Here is a 22,291-nt window from a genome sequence, read left to right on the forward strand (position 1 = left end):
ATCTTTGGTCTGTGGATGAAATGCACCCATCCATAACTTCCATATATGCAACATGTGGAATAGTTGTTTCAGTAAATTCTAGACAGAGTTGATACTCTGATCCACAATTATGGTGTCAGGTACCCCAAACTTCAGTATCCAGTTGTTTACTAGTGCCTACACCACAGTACTAGCTGACTGTTGTGGCATTGGTACCATTGCCAAAAATCAAGAAAAATGATTAATGATCATGAGAATGTACACATTCCCTGCAAATGTTTTATCAAAAGGGCCTGAGGAAATACAACCCTAACATACAAACTGGATTGGACATGTCTGGTAATCTTTACAATGGCACTTTCTAATTTGCAATGTCAGCCCTTTGCGCACATGGCACACAGTCTCTTAACATACTGCTCGATGTTGTGCTTGCTATTCCTCCAGCAGAACTTCTCTTCTACATGTCTATCCATCATATGTCACCCTCCATCACTTGACAACATATGGTCATGAGATTTCTGAAAAACCACTAGAACTAACACATGTGGTCCACAACTCATCATTCTACACAACCACCTCTCATGAATAATAAAATGTGGCTCTGACTTAAATGTGTGTCCCCCCCTCCCACTCTTCCACGTTCTTCTCTAATGTTCAACATCACTCCCCCATGACTTAATGCATCTGTGTTTGCATGTGATCATCCTGGCTTATGGATTATCTCATATTTGAATTCACTAAGCTTAAGTGCCCACTGAGTTCATTTGCTACATAGACCTTTCAAACCAAGCAACCATTTCAATGAATCGTGGTTTGTCATGACCTAAACTTCCTAAGGTACAGGTAACATTGAAAATACGTAATACCATATATGACCACCAACAACTCTTTCTCAGTCATTGAGTATTTACACTTTGCCTTGTTATATACCTTGAAGTGTAAGCTACCAGGTGTTCTTGACCATCTACCATCTGTCTCAAAACACAACCAACTGCCTCATTTGAAGCATAACATGCAAGGATAAACTCTTACTCAAAATCCAGAAAAATCAATACTGGATCTGAAACTAATATATCTTTTAATTTTTCAAATGCCACTTGGCATTCCTGTGACCAATGGAATTTCACACCCTTATTCAGTAGTTTGTTCAAGGGTTTGGCTATTTTTGCAAAGTGCCTCTTGAACCATGTATAATAATTACAAAGGGCAATGAACGACTTACTTACTTTGTTGTTGTGTAGTCTGAAAATTTTCAAACGTATCTGTAAGAGAAGGTCTGTACAGTACATTCACTAGTCATGTGCCCCAGGTGGGTTACCTGAGTTTGCAGGAAATGGCTCTTGTCCACACTTAACATCAAATCTGCCAACTGTAGTCTATTAAAGACATCCACCAAACATCTCACATGCTCCGGTAAATCTTTTGAATAGACGGTTATGTCATCCAGATACACCATACAAGTTTTTGGTTTCAGTCTTCTCAGTACCCCATCTAACAACTGCTGAAAAGTTGCCAGTGTGTTCTTTAGCCCAAAGGCCACAAGTTTGCAATTAAAATGGCCACTTGGTACCATAAATGCTGTTTTTGGCTTATCCTCAGGGGCAGCTTCCAATTGTGGTACCTGCTCCGGAGATCCATAGTTGTACAGAACTGATGCTGACCCAGATTATTCAAAGTTTCAGTGATGTTTGGAATTGGATAAGCATCTGAAATGGTTTGTGCATTTGGATATCTGTAGTCACAGCAAAATCTGTATCTCCTTATTCCATCCACTGATTTCTTTGGCACAATCACTGTGTTCGCCCTCCAGGTGCTATCACTCAGTTCTGTGATCCCATCCCGTACTTGTTGCTCAATAAACTGTTCTACTAATGGCTGCAGTTGCTTTGCTATATGGTATGGCTTCCTATTAATTGCTGTGCTATCCACTGTCAGTATATGATGTCGTGTCACCTGGGTTACTGGTAAACATTCATCTGTACAAAATAGATCACTAAACCTCAGCAACAAGTTTCTATAGCCCTTTGATCATTGCCCTCCAAGTGACCCACTTTTGCTCATAGCATCTCTGTGTCAACGGTTTTCATGGGGCTTTGCCCTAGACTTAACCTACTGAAGTCCTCATCTTCCAAGATTTCTACAGTGGGTATTACTGCGCTCTTCGACAGTCACTTCCCCTCTTCCAAAGTTATCCACACTAACTGGAATCATTCATTTCCCATTAATGTCACTCACATGTGCCAAACTCCTGCGGGCAAAACAATGTTAACTATCCAACTCCTCATTACCTAAGAGCTGTTCAACCACACAGAATGTTTCTCTCGACAGTTTGGTATCCACTGTAACCCACACTATCTTCCCTGTACCTGCTGGTATTTTATCCTGCTAATTGACATGTAATGCAAATATATGCAGTTCAATTGGTCTCTGCCCCATGACAGGTGAACCTTGAATGATTGCCTCATATGCAGCTGTTTCCCCCCAGCTGGAACAAAGTCCCACTGATTTCTGCTGTGTGTTGCCAAAGATCAACTTTAGCATTATGTTTTTGAAGAAAGTCTAGCCCGAAAATCACTGAATAATTTTCACGTATGTGTGGCAATACCTCCATGTGTTCCCTGAACTTAGTTTTCCCAACCAAAAACTCTAGTACAACCATACCCAATGATTCCACACTTATTATTGCCAATGTCTTTTTCCAAAGCTGTTTCACAGAAGAAGACTGCACTGTAGTTCCTTCTCTAGATTGTCGCACAGATGACAGAATGGTAGATATCGAAATAGACGACAGAGGGATAGAGAAACAATTAAAATCACTCAAAGTAGGAAAGGCCGCTGGACCTGATGGGATACCAGTTCGATTTTACACAGAGTATGCGAAGGAATTTGTCCCCTTCTTGCAACGGTGTACCGAAGGTCTCTAGAAGAGCGTAGCGTTCCAGAGGATTGGAAAAGGGCGCAGGTCATCCCCGTTGTCAAGAAGGGACATCGAACAGATGTGCAGAACTATAGACCTATATCTCTAATGTCGATCAGTTGTAGAATTCTACGAGGGCGGTTCAGAAAGTAACCTCCGATTGGTCACAGTGCGGGTTGTGGGGGGAGTAGCGACGCCATCTGTGCGTTCACGCACTCAACAGGTCAGTCGGCATCAAGCCGTGGTCGACTGAACGTCGTACCTGCGCTAGTTTAGTTTTTGTGGCAGTTTGAAATGTGTGCTGCAATAGAAAACCCCGCCAAAAGTGAAGTGCGTGCTGTCATAAGGTTTTTTACAGCCAAAGGATATTCTGCAGCAGCTATTCATCATGAGCTTTGTGCCGTGTGCGGACCAAGAGTTATGAGTGAAGGAGTTGTCCGTGAATGGGTACGTTTATTTAAAAGTGGACGAGAAAACGTTCATGATGAAGGGAGGAGTGGTAGACCATCATTGGTGACTGACGAACTCGTTTAGACAGTTGATGCAAAAGTTCGTGAAAATCGACGTTTCTCAATGTCGGAGTTGTCTACTGGTTTTCTACAGATTTCTAAGACTCTCTTGTATGAGATAGTGACAGCAAGATTGGGTTACCGTAAGTTCTGTGCACGATGGGTGCCCAAAATTCTTACCGACCACCACAAAACTCAAAGAATGGCCTCTGCATTAGACTTTCTGTCACGTTATGAGGACGAAGGAGAACCATTGTTAAATAGAATCGTGACCGGTGACGAAACCTGGATTAAGTACGTGAACCCTGAGACAAAAGAACAATCAAAGATGTGGGCACATTCAAATTCGCCTACCAAACCAAGAAAAGCCTCGCAAGATTTTTCTGCCAGAAAACTGATGGCAACGGCGTTTTGGGATGTCAAAGGGGTGTTGTTGGTTGAATTCATGGAATGTGGTACGACCACTAATCAAGACGTGTACTGTGAAACAATAAAAAAGTTACGACGGGCTATACAGAACAAACGCCGTGGTATGCTGACTTCCGGTATCGTTTTTTTGCACGATAACGCCCGTCCTCACTCTGCTCGCAGAACAACGGCCCTTCTTGAGTCCTTCAAGTGGGACGTTATCAACCATCCACCTTACAGCCCAGACCTGGCGCCAAGTGATTATCACCTCTTCATGCATTTGAAGAAATGGCTCGGGTCACAGCGGTTTGATGACGACGAAGAGCTCAAAGATGCGGTCACAGGCTGGCTCCAGGCACAAGCGGGTGATTTTTATGCAGAAGGAATTTCAAAGCTTGTGAAGAGATACGATAAGTGCCTCAATCGCTATGGAGACTATGTAGAAAAATAGTGCAAAGATGTAGTTGTAAGATGTATATATTAAAATATTTTTATTTAACTTGGTGTATTTTTTTAAATCAACCGGAGGTTACTTTCTGAACGGCCCTCGTATATGGAGAGAAGTCTTCCAAAGTAAGAGTGATTTCAGGTGTGCTGCAGAGGAGTGTCGTAGTACCGTTGCTATTCACAATATACATAAATGACCTTGTGGATGACATAGGAAGTTCACTGAGGATTTTTGCGGATGATGCTGTGGTATATCGAGAGGTTGTAACAATGGAAAATTGTACCGAAATGCAGGAGGATCTGCAGCGAATTGACGCATGGTGCAGGGAATGGCAATTTAATCTCAATGTAGACAAGTGTAATGTGCTGCGAATACATAAAAGATCCCTTATCATTTAGCTACAATATAGCAGGTCAGCAACTGGAAGCAGTTATTTCCGTAAATTATCTGGGCGTATGCATTAGGAGTGATTTAAAATGGAATGATCCTATAAAGTTGATCGTTGGTAAAGCAAATACCAGACTGAGATTCATTGGAAGAATCCTAAGGAAATGCAATCCGTAAACAAAGGAAGTAGGTTACAGTACACTTGTTCGCCCACTGCTTGAATACTGCTCAGCAGTGTGGGATTCGTACCAGATAGGGTTGATGGAAGAGAGAGAGAAGATCCAACGAAGAGCAGCGCGCTTCGCTACAGGATCATTTAGTAATCGCGAAAGCGTTACGGAGATGATAGATAAACTCCAGTGGAAGACTCTGCAGGAGAGACGCTCAGTAGCTCAGTACGGGCCTTTGTTGAAGTTTCAAGAACATACCTTCACCGAGGAGTCAAGCAGGATATTGCTCCCTCCTACGTATATCTCGCGAAGAGACCATGAGGATAAAATCAGAGAGAATAGAGCCCACACAGAGGCATACCGACAATCCTTCTTTCCACGAAAAATACGAGACTGGAATAGAAGGGAGAACTGATAGAGGTACTCAAGCTACCCTCCGCCACACACCATCAGGTGGCTTGCGGATTTTGGATGTAGATGTAGAATCCCACGTAATCTGTACTGTGGTGACCACAGTCTCCTCTTTCCCATGAGGTCTATACTGATAACGGACATATGCGCCCCTGTGTCTACCAGAAACCTGTTTCTTGGCACTCGCCAAGCCCATGACGCAACATTCAATCTGTGCACTAACTTTTACAGTGTTACAATCTGTTGGGACTGCCTTCCAACGGGTGAAGGGCTCCCATTTGTGTTGAACGGCTTACTGTTGCTTCCTACCTTTCCTACATCTATCATCAGATGCCTGGTGGCCCACTCCAGCGCACACATAGCACTCTGCTTGTCTTCATTGATTCCTTATATGCCCTTCCTGACAACATCTATAACATCTGATTTCAGAAGCAAACACTTGGTGGTCCATTCTTTGCTTTTTCTGCAGTATCCATCTCCTCAATATATGTCGCAGTCCTAAGATTGGACACTAAATCCTGTGGATTTTACCTTCAAATCCTCTGTAACTTCTATGGGTTTATATCACGCAGAAAAAGTCCACTGCTCTCTTTTTCTGCCTCTTGCAATAACACCCTATTAACTTCTGCGTTCTGGGTTGGTACACACGTCTTCGCATTCAGTCTACAGATTCTATCTGAGAATACTTCCACAGACTCATAGCACTGCATACTAAGTTTCTCCAAAAAAAATTGTGCACTATTTTGCTTTTGGTACTGTTGGTACAGTACAGCGGCCTACTTCTGAAACATTTGTGCTTTACTGAAAGCCTCATAGTATACAACATATGCTTTGGCATCCCATGCCAAATGCATACCAGCAACATACAGGGTTATTTCATTGACCACGCATGCACTTTCACAGCATCCCTAACATCAATCATAAAAATTGTCACATCCTCCAGTGTCTGCCCAAAAAGGGATTAATTAATCCAACCACTGCTGGGTCATATGGAACAGAAGGTGGGACTAAATCCAGACTTATTTTCATGTGACTTTAATTGCAACTGAACCTGACTCACTCTTCCAGCTTCCAACTCACAATAAGTTCGAAATTTCTATGCCTCATCATCGCCTATCTACTCTCAATAAGCTACTAACAAGATGACCAATTCACCTGCATGAGAGAACAAGTAGTTGCTACAGCTCTGGTACACTGCATATCATGCCTAGACAAATTACTGAATGGAAATCTCACTGGCACTAAATAAAAAAAAAAAAAAAAGAAAAAGGTCCACAGGTTTCTGTGGCTTCACAAAAGTAACTCAAAACATTGTGTACCCTAACGCACACAATTTGCTCTGACACCAAGTGCAAACACCAAAAATAACATAAGTACATAAGTAAAACTAGACACACTGCACCACATGTGCTGAGCTGATGCCACTGAACCCATATCAAGTGCCACTGCCTCACTCACCAATCAACACTCAAAACTCACCAAAACCAAATCTCTCATCAGACCATAGTGCTGGATGTGGATGACCACTTTCAGCCCAGCTTATCGTGTTGGGAAGTGAAATGACTGCTCTGACACCAAATTATTATGAGCCTCCGATGTTCATGGTCGTAATGTGCCGGGATGACTAAGACATGGTTTGGGAGAGAAGGGTGAATCACAGAGGGATGTGCAGAGATACACAGGCAAGTTTTGCATTGACTTTATTCTGTTGATGAATGCACAGTACATCTAGCGATGCAGGTGACAAATGCCAACACCAGAGTCTGCTGCCCTGGCACCTGGCTGCTCTGTCCTTGCAGATGTAATGGATCCTGTCCCCACCTGGTGGTGTGGCCGACAAAGTGTATCGTCTGCTCCAGAAGCCCCTACACCTGCCTTCGAGCTTGGCTGGCTATTCCCTCAAGGTCATGGTCACCATGTAGAGTGCTGAAGTGTAACAGCCAGCAGCCATCATTGTAGCAGAGCCTCATCAACTCCAGTTGCCCCATCCAGGGCGGTTCAGTCGGTGATTGAAGACAGCCTTGGACCTGCGAGAATGTGGGATCATGCCCCAGCTCCGCCCCTGCAGACAACAGCTTGCAATCAATCAAATGATGTCACCCAGAAAGCAGATGCTGTATGCCCCCCTGCATCCTGCACCCATGTGGTGCCAAGTTTTGGGCCCGCCTCGCCATGGCTGCTTTACTTCCATACAGTGGAGCCTGGTGACTGATGCAACAGGCTGGCGGGCTGTGAAATTCATCACTAGGTGTTCATCACGATTGGCCTGCAACTGAAATAATCATCATTCTCTCCAGTTCCAGACACAGGCAGAATGGTTTCACAACTGCTTGCCTTGAGCCTCTGGGCTCTTTCCTATGCCTCTGATGAAGTCACTGTGGAGAGGACAGGTGGGGTATTCCCTAACGTAACCTTTTCCTAGCCTCATTCGGCTCCCACACACAGGTTCCTAGGCACTGTTGTAACTGTGACACACGGGTTTTTTGTAGCACATCAGTAGCCTATACTGCACTTGATTACTTCACACCCATCTCCCCATTTGTTTACAATGCCTGCCAGGGATGCCACTTCATCTGCGAGTGGTGTCATTTGCTTATTATCAATACTGTCAGTGCCCTCTACCTGATGTTTACATCTACCTTTTCACTAAAGCTGCACAAAATTTTCAAGTATTCCCCAAATCCATACCTATACTAATCTGTGGTGCAGCAGATGTTAATTGTTTAACCAAGAACAACTGTTATCCAAAACGGCTTCCCCTCTCTTTAATTAGTTTAGGGGGGGTTGTACTATACTTCCTACTAGGCATTTATGTAACTTTACTGATTTTAGAGATGACTATGAACTGCCTATATACTGTAAAAATTAAAAATGTCTCTCTTATGAACATTGGTGTTAACTGAAATTTACAACCCCAAGTTCAGCTGTTCTGACAAATTACAGTAGTAGTGGTGAATGGGTGCTCTTGTACCTTTTTAAGATTATCTAGTTATTTCCAGTTTCCTGCATTGTGTTTGTTGGCAACATTTTATATACAAGAGTGTAAAGTTATTTTGAGAGCCTTGCAAAGGGATGCATAGTCTGTATGTAATTCATTTTTGCTTATAGCATTGTAGTTGTTAATTTCACACTGTATTCTGTATTCACTATTATTATGGACTACAAACACCAGATGAGTGTGAATCTGTTCTTATTTACTCTGTGCTTTATGCATAGTATGCTTTCATATTTTCACCATATCTCTTGTCCGCCCTATTAGCTGAATGGTCAGCGTCTTGGATCGCCATGCACACGGGGGCCCGAGTTCGATTCCCTGCTGGGGCGGGAGATTTTCTCCCCTCAGGGACTGGGTGTTGTGCTGTCCTCATCATCATTTCATGCCCATTGTAGATGCGCAGGTCCCCCAATGTGGCGTCGCACTCAATAAGACCTGCACTTGGCGGCTGAACTTCCCGTCTGGAAACTCCCAACCACTGACGCCATACCGTGTCTCTTTCTTTCTTCAGTACACTTAAGATCTATTACTTAAGATCTATTACCTTTTTATTTCTGTCTTGTAATCCTTCTAAATTTAAAACTTTTCTTTTCAAAACATCTCATTGTGTATTTCTAAATGTTTTTAAATAGCTTTGATCTAGCGTGTCAGTTCCTTTTCTCAGTGATACTTGAAGTTTTTATTTTGTCAGCCTATTATCATTCATCCTGTATAAATGTCTCAAAAATATTGGTCTTCATTTTCTTATTGTTTCTGTTATTTTTTTCAGTATTATGAAACATGTCTTCATTGCACCTCACTTTTCAGGCTTGTTTACTTCTTATTGGACCAACAATTTTCCTCATGGTTCTTCTTCTCTAATTTGTGGAGTTAAGTTTTGGCATCCACGTATGAAGAGGAATTGTAGTTTCACTTTTATGATGTAATGTTTTTCTTTTACATTTCTTGAAATACAATTTTTATTGTGAATAGTCTTTGTTGATCCATATTTTGTGAATCCTTTCATTTATGGCAGATTTTCTAATCAATTTTCTTGAGTCATCTCTCCTAAAAACTTGAACTTTTTTGATTGATCTTATCTATTACAGATATTTTAGAACCTGTGACTGTTAATTGAATGTAAATACATAAAACTGCAACCAGTCTCTTTTTTGAACAGTTATTTATTATTCTATGAATCGCTTTTCGGATCTTTTCAGGTTCATCTTTAGATGGTTGTCTGGAAGTTACATATCTATTTCTAGCATAAGGTGGGTGTTGGTTCTGTGACAGGAAGATGATACATGTGTTAATGTATCACCATGAGTATTGTCTTATCTGTCAATATGGATGCAAAATTTTAATTTTGTCCTTACTGCGACAGCATGGGCGGCTTTTTTTTCTGGTAGTGTCAATCTGTCTGATTCCATTGTGATGGTCAGTTGGTACATCACTTCAAACATTTTTACACAATATGTATTGCATTTACACTGTGATAGTGAAACTTTGGTCATAAAAACAGCTGCTTTTCATTGTAAATACTATAACTGTTTATTATTTTATTCCTGGGCATTCATGTTGATGCCAATCTTGATTAAAGTATTTGCTTGTAAATTGACTGTATTATACATTACTATACGAATAGAAATAAGACATCGGATCACTTGAAGTGTGTATTTGTCCGTATATTGACTGCAATATGTGCAAAGAAAAACAAATAATACCTCTGACCAAAGAAGACCTATATCATATCTTTGTGTCAAGATATGTGTAACAAGCAACTGTTGTATGACACATACTGGATGCTGGCAGAGTTTGTCCATCACAGTGTAAATGCATGCATATTGTGTAAAAATGTGTGAAGTGATGTACCATCTGGCCATCACAGTGGAGGCAGACAGATGAACACTAACAGAAAAAATCTGTCCATACTGTCATAGTAAGTACAAAACTAAAATTATGCATCCATATTAACAGAAAAAACAATACTCATGGTGATAAATTAACACATATTCCATCTTCTTGTCACAGAGCCAGCACTCAGAATTATGCTAGAAATAGATATGTAACTTCTGGATAACCATCTGAAGATGAACCTGAAAAGGTTTGAAAAACAGTTCTTGGAATAGTAAATAACTATTCAAAAAAGTAACAGGTTGCAGTTTTATGTATTTGCATTGAGCTTTTTATATTCTTTTATGCGACCACTGATTCTTTTTCTTTCTTTTCAGTGATTGCAGGCCCTGTAGACCATGTGCTGCCTCACTGATCTGCTTCCATCTTCTTCTATCTTGCTGCCTCTCTCTGTCCTGTGGCGTTTTCTAATGCTGTAACGTCCTTCTCCACGTCATCTTTCCACTGTATTTGAGGTGGCCCAATGGTATTGCCTGGGGAGTGTATTCAAATGCCTTTTTAGCATTTGTGTTGGTTTCCATTCTAGCCACATGTCCAGCCCATTGCAGTCTCCTACTTTTTAATTTCTGGACAATAGCAGGTTGCTTCATTAACTGATAAATTTCTTTCAAACTTTCCATATGTCATTCCCCAACACAGGCCCCAGATTTTTCTCATCACTTTTCTTTTGAAAACATTCAGTTTTTCTCTTTCTTTCTTGATAAGTGTCCAGCTATCTGAACCATACACTACAACAGGGAAAATGATGGTGTTATATATCTTCATCTTTGTGGCAATTGACAAAGCTTTACTTTTGAGTGGGCTGCTTAGAGCATACAGACACATTGATTCTGAGGCTATTCTCTCATTTCTTTCCAGTGTTATCATATTTTTACTGCTGAAGTGCAATCCAAAGTATTTAAACTGATGATCTTTTCTGAATCTAGAATGGTGGACAATTTCAAAGTGTGGATTTGGCCTTATGATTAGACCTGTTTCTTTATATTCTGTTTTCTCTTGGTTTATCAAGAGTCCCATTTTACTGGAATGTGCCCGAGGTATATGTACGTGGCCTTCCACTCTTCTGATTCATCAATTACGACCACATCATCTGCATATGCCAGGAGTTTTACTTCACTGTGTTCTAATCAGAGACAATTGTATAACTATAAATTACTCTCTCAAGCCACTTTCTACAATACAAAGTTGAAGAGAATGCATGAAAGACCATCTCCTTGTTGTAAGCTGGTTTGGTTGGGAAGTATGGATCCTCTGCACTTCACTACTGCCTGTGAGTCATCCATGCACAGGTGAATCATCCTAATGATTTTAATAGGTATCCTAAATTCTCTTAATGTGTTGTAGTGGCTATTTTTATGGATGCCATCATAGACTTGCTTGAAATCAATGAACGGACAGTGAATGTTTTTGTTAAATTCTCAAATTCTGCCATAGAGTAAACAGATTGCCATTCATGGAACATTTGATTAAAATCCAGCCTGTTACTCTTGAATAGTGCTTTCTGTGTAAGGTATAATTTTGTTGAGAATGTCATTGACAGAACTTTATATGTGATGTTCAGCAGACTGATTCCTCTGTAATTTCCACATTCCATTTTGCTTCCTTTCTTGTGCATGGGGAAATTATTGCAGTTTTCCAGTCTTCAGGTAGCCTTTCAGTTTTCCAGTTCATTGTGATAAGGTTATAAATTTCTGTGTGTAATTTGTTTCCACCCTCTTTTTAACATCTCTACTAATATCTGGCCTTGCCTGCAGCCTCGTTTTTCAGCTTTTGAATGGTGTGTACCACTTCCGGTTCTGTAATGTGTATTTTTCAGTACTACTGCTGTTACCCATGATCACTGCATAGTTGAAAGTTATGTGTCACTGCAGTTTAACATTTCTGAGAAATACTCTTTCCATCTTGCTCGAATATCTTCAAGCTGTGTTAGTATGTTTTGATTTTGATCTCTTATGAATAGGTTTTCACTTTGATAATGTCTCTTACTGTTCTTTGTGTACAGAAACAGCTTCTTTGAGACTCTATTTCTGCTTTCCACTTCTATATATTCCAAGACTACAGTTAAATATTTCCTTTTCTCTGTTTGTAGAACTCTTGCTGTCTCTCTTCTCACTATGTTGGTCTCTTTTGTGTCTTCACTCTCCACGTTATGCAGCTACAGCATACTGGCTTCTTTCCTCTTTTTCACTGCTCTCTGACATTTTTTGTTGAACCATTTCCATTTCTTCAGTTTCTTTTTATTGTCCAATGTTTTCTCTGCTGCATCTGTTACTATTGTCTTCCCACCTCTATTTTGCTCCCCAACTTCCTGCAATGCTGTAAACTGGTTATTAATTTCAGTCACGGTGGTTTCTTTAACAGACAATTCCTTCAGTTGTTTTACATCAAACTTAAGTTTTGGCATGGATTTTGGTTGCTGAGTCCAAATAATCTTGATTTTCATCTTTCCTGTCACTAGGAAGTGATCTGAACCACAATCTGCTCCTTTGTATGTTCTGACATCTCTTGGTCTGCCATAACATGGTCAATCTGATTTACAGAGTGGCCATTAACAAACCACTGGTTGTCAGTAATAATTTTAGTGTTATATTTTTTCTTAGTGATAAATTTATTTTTGTCTACAAAGATATTTAAACCTGCTCCACCAGCTATCTGTTCCTAGATGTGTTATTCTGTATCTGCTAGATTTCAAAACGATAATAAAAACTCATCTGCAAATGGTGGGCAGTATACTTCTATACACTGTTTCTTTTATCCCAGTTTTATTGGTGATACCTGATGGTCTTTAAATTTTTCATTCCCAATTCTTAATATTTTTGGTAATGAACAGGCAAAGAAGACTGAAGATAGGCCATCACCTCATTTACACATCTGTTTTTAAAGGGCATAATATTCTTAGGAATAAAGTGTACTTTTCACAGGATAGATTAACCAATTTAGTTTTAAATTTTGCCTTGTCATATTTTGTTATTTTTATTTTTCATGAAGATGACAGGCTTGTTGGAACTTTGACAACAGAATGGTGGCATTTACCAGAGATTTTGTTGTGTGGCATTTTCTTGATTATAGTCAGTCATGCGTATTAGCTGATTTCATTGAATGGTGCACGTCCATGCAGCACTTTTACCTCAAATGTCAGTCGTGCTTGATTCTACTTTCTGTTTGAATTCACCCCATATGCCTTCGAGGAGAGAGAACTGGGCCCAGATTGCCGTAGGATTTCTTTCAAAATAGCCAGACTAAGTAATTGGTAGTGACTCTCAGTATTCTTCTGTTATTGACTAGTGTTACTACTAGTGTTTGTTGGGCATAGTTTTGCTGCTGTTTGATAAGAAGGAGATTTTTAATCACTGTTTTATTAAGTTTTTCAATTTTGATGAACATTTGTGCTTGTACTAGTCCATAAAATCATGGAGTACATTCATTTTTGTAGCAGTTGTTCAGCATGAATTATTTTAGCTGCGATCAGGCCCAAATCTAGGGAGGAGAAGTGAGGGGCGGGTAGGGGGGGTGCAAATCTGTGTATCTGCCCCAGGTGGCAGTTTCATGGTGTGCCAAATTCATGTTCTTGAAGAAAACCACTTTGTTTCACAAAGTGCCTAGCATGCAGCACACATTGGTCCACCTGAATGTAGGTTTGATGACTTCCATTACAAAATATACACATTTGAATTCCACATAGCAAAATACAGTGACATGCGATGGAAGAATGCTGTGTGAAGAAGTGTTGCACCGCTCTTCAGCACACTTATGACCGAATGTCTTACATTTCCTCAAACATATATGTCTTATATATCAAACTTTTCAGAAAGATGTGCGCTACAAAATGAACGTATTTTTGAAAAACTGTCCTTTTTTTAAAAAAAATTTTCGACATCCTATCTCAAATGTTCACTGGGGGGAGGGGGCCGCCACTATCAAGTTTTTGCCACGGTTCAGAAATATCATAGGTCCAGGGCTGCCTGTAATGATATTCGAGCTGTAACTTTACTTGCTGTCAGAACTGCAATGACCTCTGCCAATTAGCATGTGGAATAAGCCTTTAATCTTGTTACACTTAATGGTTTGGCCATTATGACTTAGGAAAATTGAAACCTTAATTCACTGCAAAATGATGTGACCAAAATCTTCTCTTATACTTTTCCGACTATACTAATGCTCAGTCAGTAATAACTGCCTGTTGAGAATACATTAAATCCTAACCTTTCTTCCATTTACAGTGTTTGGATTCCACTTTGTATTTAATCTCTCTTTAATCTCAGATTGTCTAGGGAACACTAGAAAATTATTTTAAAATGAGTTTTGGAGAGCTCTAATTGTGGTTTATGGCATGAGATGCAGGAATCATTCTACTGAAATTTGTAATGTACACATTACCTGCTACAGTATGTTGTAGGATATCTGGCTGTCAAAAGAGTCTCATAGTTAGCAATTTAATAATTTAATTTCAATGTGTGAATTAGCTGTCATGTGAAAATTTGACTGTTCAGATATTTGTTTTCTAGGTTGTGGAAGAACACCCCAATAACACTGTTGTTTACCCTAAAGGCCTGCCAAATGACAGAGGGTCACGTAGTGTGTCCTGTGGAGTACTAATTGTAGTTGTACTGGTAGCAATAGCAGGTAAGCATATACGTTTGTTGCGTACATATTCGAGTTATATGTTGTGATTCTTTCCTTTTTCACCTTTTCCATATTCCAAAGCCAAGATCAGTAAAATACTGATGTTTAAAAGTAACTTGAACATATCATTGTACAAAATTATCAAAGGATGAATAATAAATAATAATAATAATAATAATAATAATGATCAGCCAACCTTTAATCAGTAAATCTCTCTATATTGCTGTATATCACTGTTAACGTAAGACAGAATGGAGCAGTGTTGAGTGTAAGCATGATGAGTAAAGATAGAGGTGTTTTATCACTTCTGTCAGCGGGAAGTACCATGAGTTAGTGGAACAAGTTTGTCTCCAAAGAAGAGGCACAGTTCATTCCATCAATATTTGCGTTGTTGTGCAGATATTTTCAGTGCAACACAGACACAAAGTTAATTGAGGGTAAGAAATTAAAGAAAATTCAATTACTCTTTAATGACCCACATAAGATCATGAGTCGCTTATATCAAAATATTTAGTTAATATCCATGAACAACACCCAAAATTTTGTGATAGTGTTCAGGCCTCCTCCACCCCATGAACCATGGTCATTGCCTTTGGTGGGGCAGTTTGTGTGCCTTGACGATACAGATAACCATACCATAGGTGCAATCACAACATAAGGATATGTGTTGAGAGGTCAGACAAACATGCAGTTCCTGAAGAGGGGCAGTAGCCTGTTCAGTAGTTGGCTGATTGACTTATGTGGCCTTGTAACATAAACCAAAATGGTCTTGCTGGTACTGTGAATGGTTGAAAGCAAGGGAAAACTACAGCCATAATTTTTCCCGAAGGCATGCAGCTCTACTGTATGGCCAAATGACGATGGTATCCTCTTGGGGGAAAAAGATTCCAGAGGTAAAATAGTACCCCATTAGATCTCTCAGTGGGGACTACTCAAGAGGATGTCGTCATCAGGAGTAACAAAACTGGCATTCTACAGATTAGATTGTGGAATGTTAGATCCCTTAATTGGGTAGGTAGGTTAGAATATTTAAAAAAGGAAATGGATAGGTTGAAGTTAGATGTAGTGGAAATCTGTGAAGTTCTGTGGTTCACAGAACAGGACTTCTTGTCAGGGGAATACAGGGTTATATATATGTAAAATCAAAGAGGAGTAATGCAGGAGTGGGTTTGATAATGAATAAGCAAATAGGAATGTAGGTAAGCTACTGTGAATAGCGTAATTGAAAGTGTTCCTGGACTTTATGTACACCCTGTATGACAAAATTTATAGAAATATTCGAGGCAGATGAAGCACTGTGTATCTTATGACATCCCAAATACGAAAACAGAATAAAAAGTGAGAGCTATAATGAAATTGTGGATGCTGTTAGCCATGGAGTATGGCCAGGATATACTCCCGACGATATAAAGAAGAAAATCTACAATTTCTGTGGAAATAAAGATTTTTCATGACTGCAGTATGTATTAAATTTATTTGCCTTCACATATTCCTTCTTCAGTGCATTATAAATAGCTTCAAACATTTCTGGTATTATTTTCAATGTGCACTGCAGCATTAGAGCACTATACCAGTACTGTAAACTAGAGTCGCTAGATCGCAGCCTATATAATGTTTTGTAGAATGTAACTTTTTATTTACTGGACTTTTCATTTGTGTTTACCAATCAATTTGATAGTATCGTGCTATATTTCATATATACGTTTTCACACATATAAGTTTTTTTCGGTAGTCTGTTGAAAAACATATATATGAAGTTTTACTGTTATACAGAAGGTCTGTACAAGGGAGATGAACTTGAAGGCAATATTATACAAATGGAAGAAGACATAGATGAAGATAAGTGATATGATACTGCAAGAATAATTTGATGGAGCACTCATAGACATAAGCCGAAAGAAGCCCCAGGCATAGATTCAAGAAGAATGAAATAATTCCACAAAAGACAGCAGGTGCAGACAGGTGTGAAAATTACAGAATTATCAGTTTAACAAGACATGGTTGCAAAATACTAACATGAGTATTTTACACAAAAATGGAAAAAAGTGTTTGAAGTGAGCCTCTGGGACTATCAGTTTGAATTTCAAAGAAATGTAGGAACATGCAAGGCAATACTGTACTACTACAACTTACCTTAGAAGATAGGTTAAGGAAAGTCAAACCCATGTTTATAGCATTTATAGACTTACAGAAAGCTTTTGACAATATTGACTGGAAAATTTGTAGTAAGACAAATTATATAGCAAGAAGAGATTTACTTTGGTGCTCTGAGCTGCTACATTTACATATGTACAACTAACACTATTGGGAAAATAGTAGTGAACATCTAATTCAGTTTTACCAATGGACAGTACTACCTTCGTTTTATTTTTAATCTACTTTTGACATGTGTTTTGCTGTCTTTACTACTACATTCTAAAATTTAATTTTATAATATGTAACATTTTAAGTAGCAATGTTCTTGTTATTATTATTATTATTATTATTATTATTATTATTATTATTATTATTATTTGCTTTATTCTTTAGCCTCTTTTCCTAGCATTAAATATTTCTATTGTTATTGTGATCCATTCACATGTTACTTTGCTTCTCCTCCTCCTCCTCCTCTTCCTCTTAATGTCCTTCACTTAAAGACTGCACAGTCTGTTACAAATGTCTGCTTTTACTGATGGTACTGATATTTCCATTTTCATGTTGCTATCACAGGTTTTAGGTGGAGGCATTTCATTGAACACAGAAAGAAAATTGCTGAAGAACTTGTTAAAATTTGCCTTACTTGAAATAGTGAGGTACAGGTGTGATTCTGACTGATTTAATTTGCCATCAAAGAAATTAAAGTTTTCATGATAACAATTTGTTAAAATATCATCAATTCTGGTCAGTGAAGGGTCATTTTCCCTGGTGAATCAGATACCTTTAATTTGAAATCATATCTTTCATCAAATCAGTGGATTTTGTGGAATGATTGCTTTCAGCAGTTATCTATTCCTACTTGTCTCTGAAATATAAGACTTGTTCAGTTGTCGTCTTACTTGGAATTCTGTACACTGAGACAGTGCTGATACTTCTTGCCAGTGACTCTGTGGAGTATTCTTTGGAGTTAATAACTTACTTAAAACTGTTGGACCTAATTATACTTTGTAATTTATATGAAAATGAAGAAGTGTGGAAGAGCTGCCATATGAGGTGCTTTTTTTTGCTATGAAATTCTTGTATTTTAAAAAAAGTTTATGATGCCTTGTGGGGCAGCAGATTAATAATAAGAAATTTTGTTCGCCATCTTTTATGAGAGCCTGAAAACAATTTTTACAGTCAGCCAGAAAGCGATGGAGAACATACTGACCATAGTTTCTTGTCTGCAAGTCCACATTCTTCTTTTGTTCACCGACAGAAATGGTTCAACACTCTACTTATCCAGCGGGATCAGGAACTAATATTATAAATGAAAATTTTGAGTTCTGATTGATAGGTATATTTCACACACACAACATAGTTATATTCCTAATAATAATAATAATAATAATAATAAGAAGAAGAAGAAGAAGAAGAAGAAGAAGAAAAATTTCAGCTGACATACATAGAATAAAAAGACACAAATACAGAAATTAGACTATTCTTGCATAGACCACCAAATAACCCACAAGTTGAAACAACAATAACAACTATCAACACAATCATACACAACAAAATAAATGAAAATACAACTATGGAAGAGTTACAACTACTGGTTTATATAGGAGCACTCACTACACTAAATATACACACTAGGCAGAGATCAGAACCAACCAACACACAGAAGAAACCACAAAACCAGCATGGCAACACAGGCTACAGATCAGAATAGAGAAACTGAGAAAAGACATCGGACAGCTAACACAATTTATAAGAAATGAAATATCAGACAAAAAACGAAAAAGGTTAGGTAACATCTCACAACAAGAAGCGATAGAGCAACTAGATGAAAAGAAGCAGAAATTACAAGCATTGGCCAAACGACTTAGAAGATACAAAAAAAGTGAAAATAGAAGGAAACAAAACCAAACATTCAACACAAACCAAAAGAAATTTTACCAGACAATAGATAACACACACATTAAAATAGACATTCCACCAAACATAACAGACATGCAACACTTCTGGAGGAACGTATGGTCAAACCCGGTACAACATAACAGGCATGCACGGTGGATACAAGCAGAAACAGACACATACAAGATGATACCACAAATGCCTGAAGTGATAATTTTGCAACATGAAGTCACCCGAGCAATTAATTCTACTCACAGTTGGAAAGCCCCTGGAAAAGATAAAATAGCAAATTTCTGGCTAAAGAAGTTCACCTCAACACATTCACATCTAACTAAATTATTTAACAATATAATGGAGGGAAAAATTCCACGTGGGAAAAATATATCTAAAAACAAAGATGATGTGACTTACCGAACGAAAGTGCTGGCAGGTCGATAGACACATAAACAAACACAAACACACACACAAAATTCAAGCTTTCGCAACAAACTGTTACCTCATCAGGAAAGAGGGGAAGGAGAGGGAAAGACGAAAGGATGTGGGTTTTAAGGGAGAGGATAAGGAGTCATTCCAATCCCGGGAGCAGAAAGACTTACCTTAGGGGGAAAAAAGGACAGGTATACACTCGCACACACACACATATCCATCCACACATATACAGACACAAGGAGACATATTTAAAGACCAATATGTCTCCTTGCGTCTGTATATGTGTGGATGGATATGTGTGTGTGTACGAGTGTATACCTGTCCTTTTTTCACCCTAAGGTAAGTCTTTCTGCTCCCGGGATTGGAATGACTCCTTATCCTCTCCCTTAAAACCCACATCCTTTCGTCTTTCCCTCTCCTTCCCCTCAATCCTGATGAGGCAACAGTTTGTTGCGAAAGCTTGAATTTTGTGTGTGTGTTTGTGTTTGTTTATGTGTTTGTGTTTGTTTATGTGTGTATCGACCTGCCAGTGCTTTCGTTCGGTAAGTCACATCATCTATGTTTTTAGATATAAATTATTTAACAGTTACATTGCAGACCCATACACATTCCCTGATACACTTACACATGGAATAACTTATCTGAAACCTAAAGATCAAGCAGACACAGCAAACCCAGCAAAATATCGCCCCATAACATGCCTACCAACAATATACAAAACGTTAACTTCAGTCATTACACAGAAATTAATGACACATACAACACAGAACAAAATTATAAATGAAGAACAAAAAGACTGTTGCAAAGGAGCTCGAGGATGTAAAGAGCAACTGATAATAGATGCAAGGTGACATATCAAGCTAAAACTAAACAAAGGTCGCTACACTACGCATACATTGATTACCAAAAAGCTTTTGATAGTGTACCCCACTCATGGTTACTACAAATATTGGAAATATACAAAGTAGATCCTAAATTGATACAGTTCCTAAACATAGTAATGAAAAATTGGAAAACCACAATATCCAAACAAATTCAAATAATATTACATCACAGCCAATACAGATTAAGTGTGGAATATACCAAGGAGACTCATTAAGTCCTTTCTGGTTCTGCCTTGCTCTGAACCCACTATCCAACATGCTAAATAATACAAATTATGGATACAATATTACTGGAACATACCAACACAAAATCACAAATTTGCTATACATGGATGATCTAAAACTACTGGCATATTTGTCTGTTTGTGTCTGTATATGTGTGGATGGGTATGTGTGTGTGTGCGAGTGTATACCCATCCTTTTTTCCCCCTAAGGTAAGTCTTTCCGCTCCCGGGATTGGAATGACTCCTTACCCTCTCCCTTAAAACCCACATCCTTTCGTCTTTCCCTCTCCTTCCCTATTTCCTGACGAAGCAACCGTTGGTTGCGAAAGCTAGAATTTTGTGTGTATGTTTGTGTTTGTTTGTGTGTCTATCGACCTGCCAGCGCTTTCGTTTGGTAAGTCACATCATCTTTGTTTTTAGATATAGAAATCTGTAATTATTGATACATGTTCAATTCCACGAAAGTTCCTAAATGCAATGTAACATATACCGTACAGTTAAAAGGAAATCACGTTTGATCAAGGTCCGCATCACTTTCCATTTTTAACCAGACATAATGTCCGAGAAAGGAAAGAAATAATAATAATAATAATAATAATAATAATAATAATAATAGCCTCTTGAATAGAGCACAAAAGCAATTAGAACCCAAATCAGTGGAACATTAAGCAGGATTCAGAGTGAACAGTTCATGCCCAGAACAAATTTTTAACCTTAAAACCATACTCAACATGTGAACCCTTAGACAAAAACCTCTAGGACACACATTTGTAGATTCCAAGAAAGTGTAAGACTCAGCAGACAGCCCATCAATATTCCAAATTTTAGAACCGAGGGGACTAGTTCCCAAAAACATGATAACTCATAAAACAAACACTAACTGGCATGAAACTTAAAGTAAAATTTATGTGGAAAATCGCAGAACCTTTGACATTCAAACAGGTGTTGTGAGACAAGGAGATGGACTCTCCTATTCTGTTCAACATCATCCTAGACACAGGTAGGGAGGTATGTGAGAAAGAACTCAAGAAATGTAGGTTTTGGTAACCAATGCTACTGGGATTTCCCAAAAACAACCCCTAGATACAATACCTGACATTTCCGATGACCTGGCAGTACTTATGGAGGATGAAGGAACTGCCCTCAAACAGCTCGAGATACTTAAAGAATGTGTAGAAAATGTAAGGTTGCAAATCTCATTTGATAAACTGTATTCTTATGTTCAAAGACAGCAATCACGAGCCTTAAAACAAAGTATGGTAAAATCAACAGGGCCTCTTACTTCCAATATCTTGGAGAATTCACTGAATTGATAGCCCCTGAAAAAAGTCTCTCAGCAAAATTGCCTCCAAAAAGTAAAAAAAAAAAAGCATTAAGGTTAGTCTAAAACCTCTACAACAAAAAAGTCCATGTCAAGACAGACAAAAATTCAGCACTACAACACAGTTGTAAAACCAACATTCCTCTATGCAAGCATAACACTGACAATTAACAAAAACCATGAACTTGAAGAAAAAAAAATGGGAGAAAGATTATTAGAAAAAATTTAGGCGCAGGAGATTCCCAAGTCCGTTATAGACTACAATCAATCAAAACAAAAAAGCTTTCAAAATGCTGAGTTGACAATAAGAAAAGGCAAATGAAATTCTTTGGTCATCCCAACAGGCTATCAGAAAAAAACCTGACAAAATGGATAATGGACTATGTAACATCACTTAAGAACTCAACACTGTGACTGAACAAAATTCAAAAGGGCCTCAAAAACCTGAACATAAGACCAACTGACAGTTTAGAAAAACACATTGCAGACACAAAATAGACAAATGGGAAGTTTCATCAGAGCAATAAAAATGAAAACAATGTAGACCAAAGTGGTGAGCAGAATGTAACCAAGTCTTCTTGGAAAGAATGAAAGCCTGTTGGAACAAGAAGAAGAACCTAAGAAAAGATGATTCAATTATTTGCTTAATGTCTTCCATTTA

General features: G+C 38.6%; 1 protein-coding gene across 3 annotated transcripts in view; it reads left to right on the forward strand.

Moving 5' to 3' along the window:
- Window positions 1-22,291, forward strand: part of LOC126236637 (stimulator of interferon genes protein homolog) — a 351,257-nt gene that overhangs the window by 91,668 nt on the left and 237,298 nt on the right. For all 3 annotated transcript variants that reach the window (XM_049946092.1, XM_049946090.1, XM_049946091.1), the window contains one exon: window positions 14,623-14,740. In XM_049946092.1, the coding sequence (XP_049802049.1) occupies window positions 14,623-14,740 (118 nt within the window). The remainder of the gene's footprint in view (window positions 1-14,622; window positions 14,741-22,291) is intronic.

The sequence above is a fragment of the Schistocerca nitens genome, chromosome 2 (genome assembly GCF_023898315.1).
Source record: "Schistocerca nitens isolate TAMUIC-IGC-003100 chromosome 2, iqSchNite1.1, whole genome shotgun sequence".
Lineage (NCBI taxonomy): Eukaryota > Metazoa > Arthropoda > Insecta > Orthoptera > Acrididae > Schistocerca > Schistocerca nitens.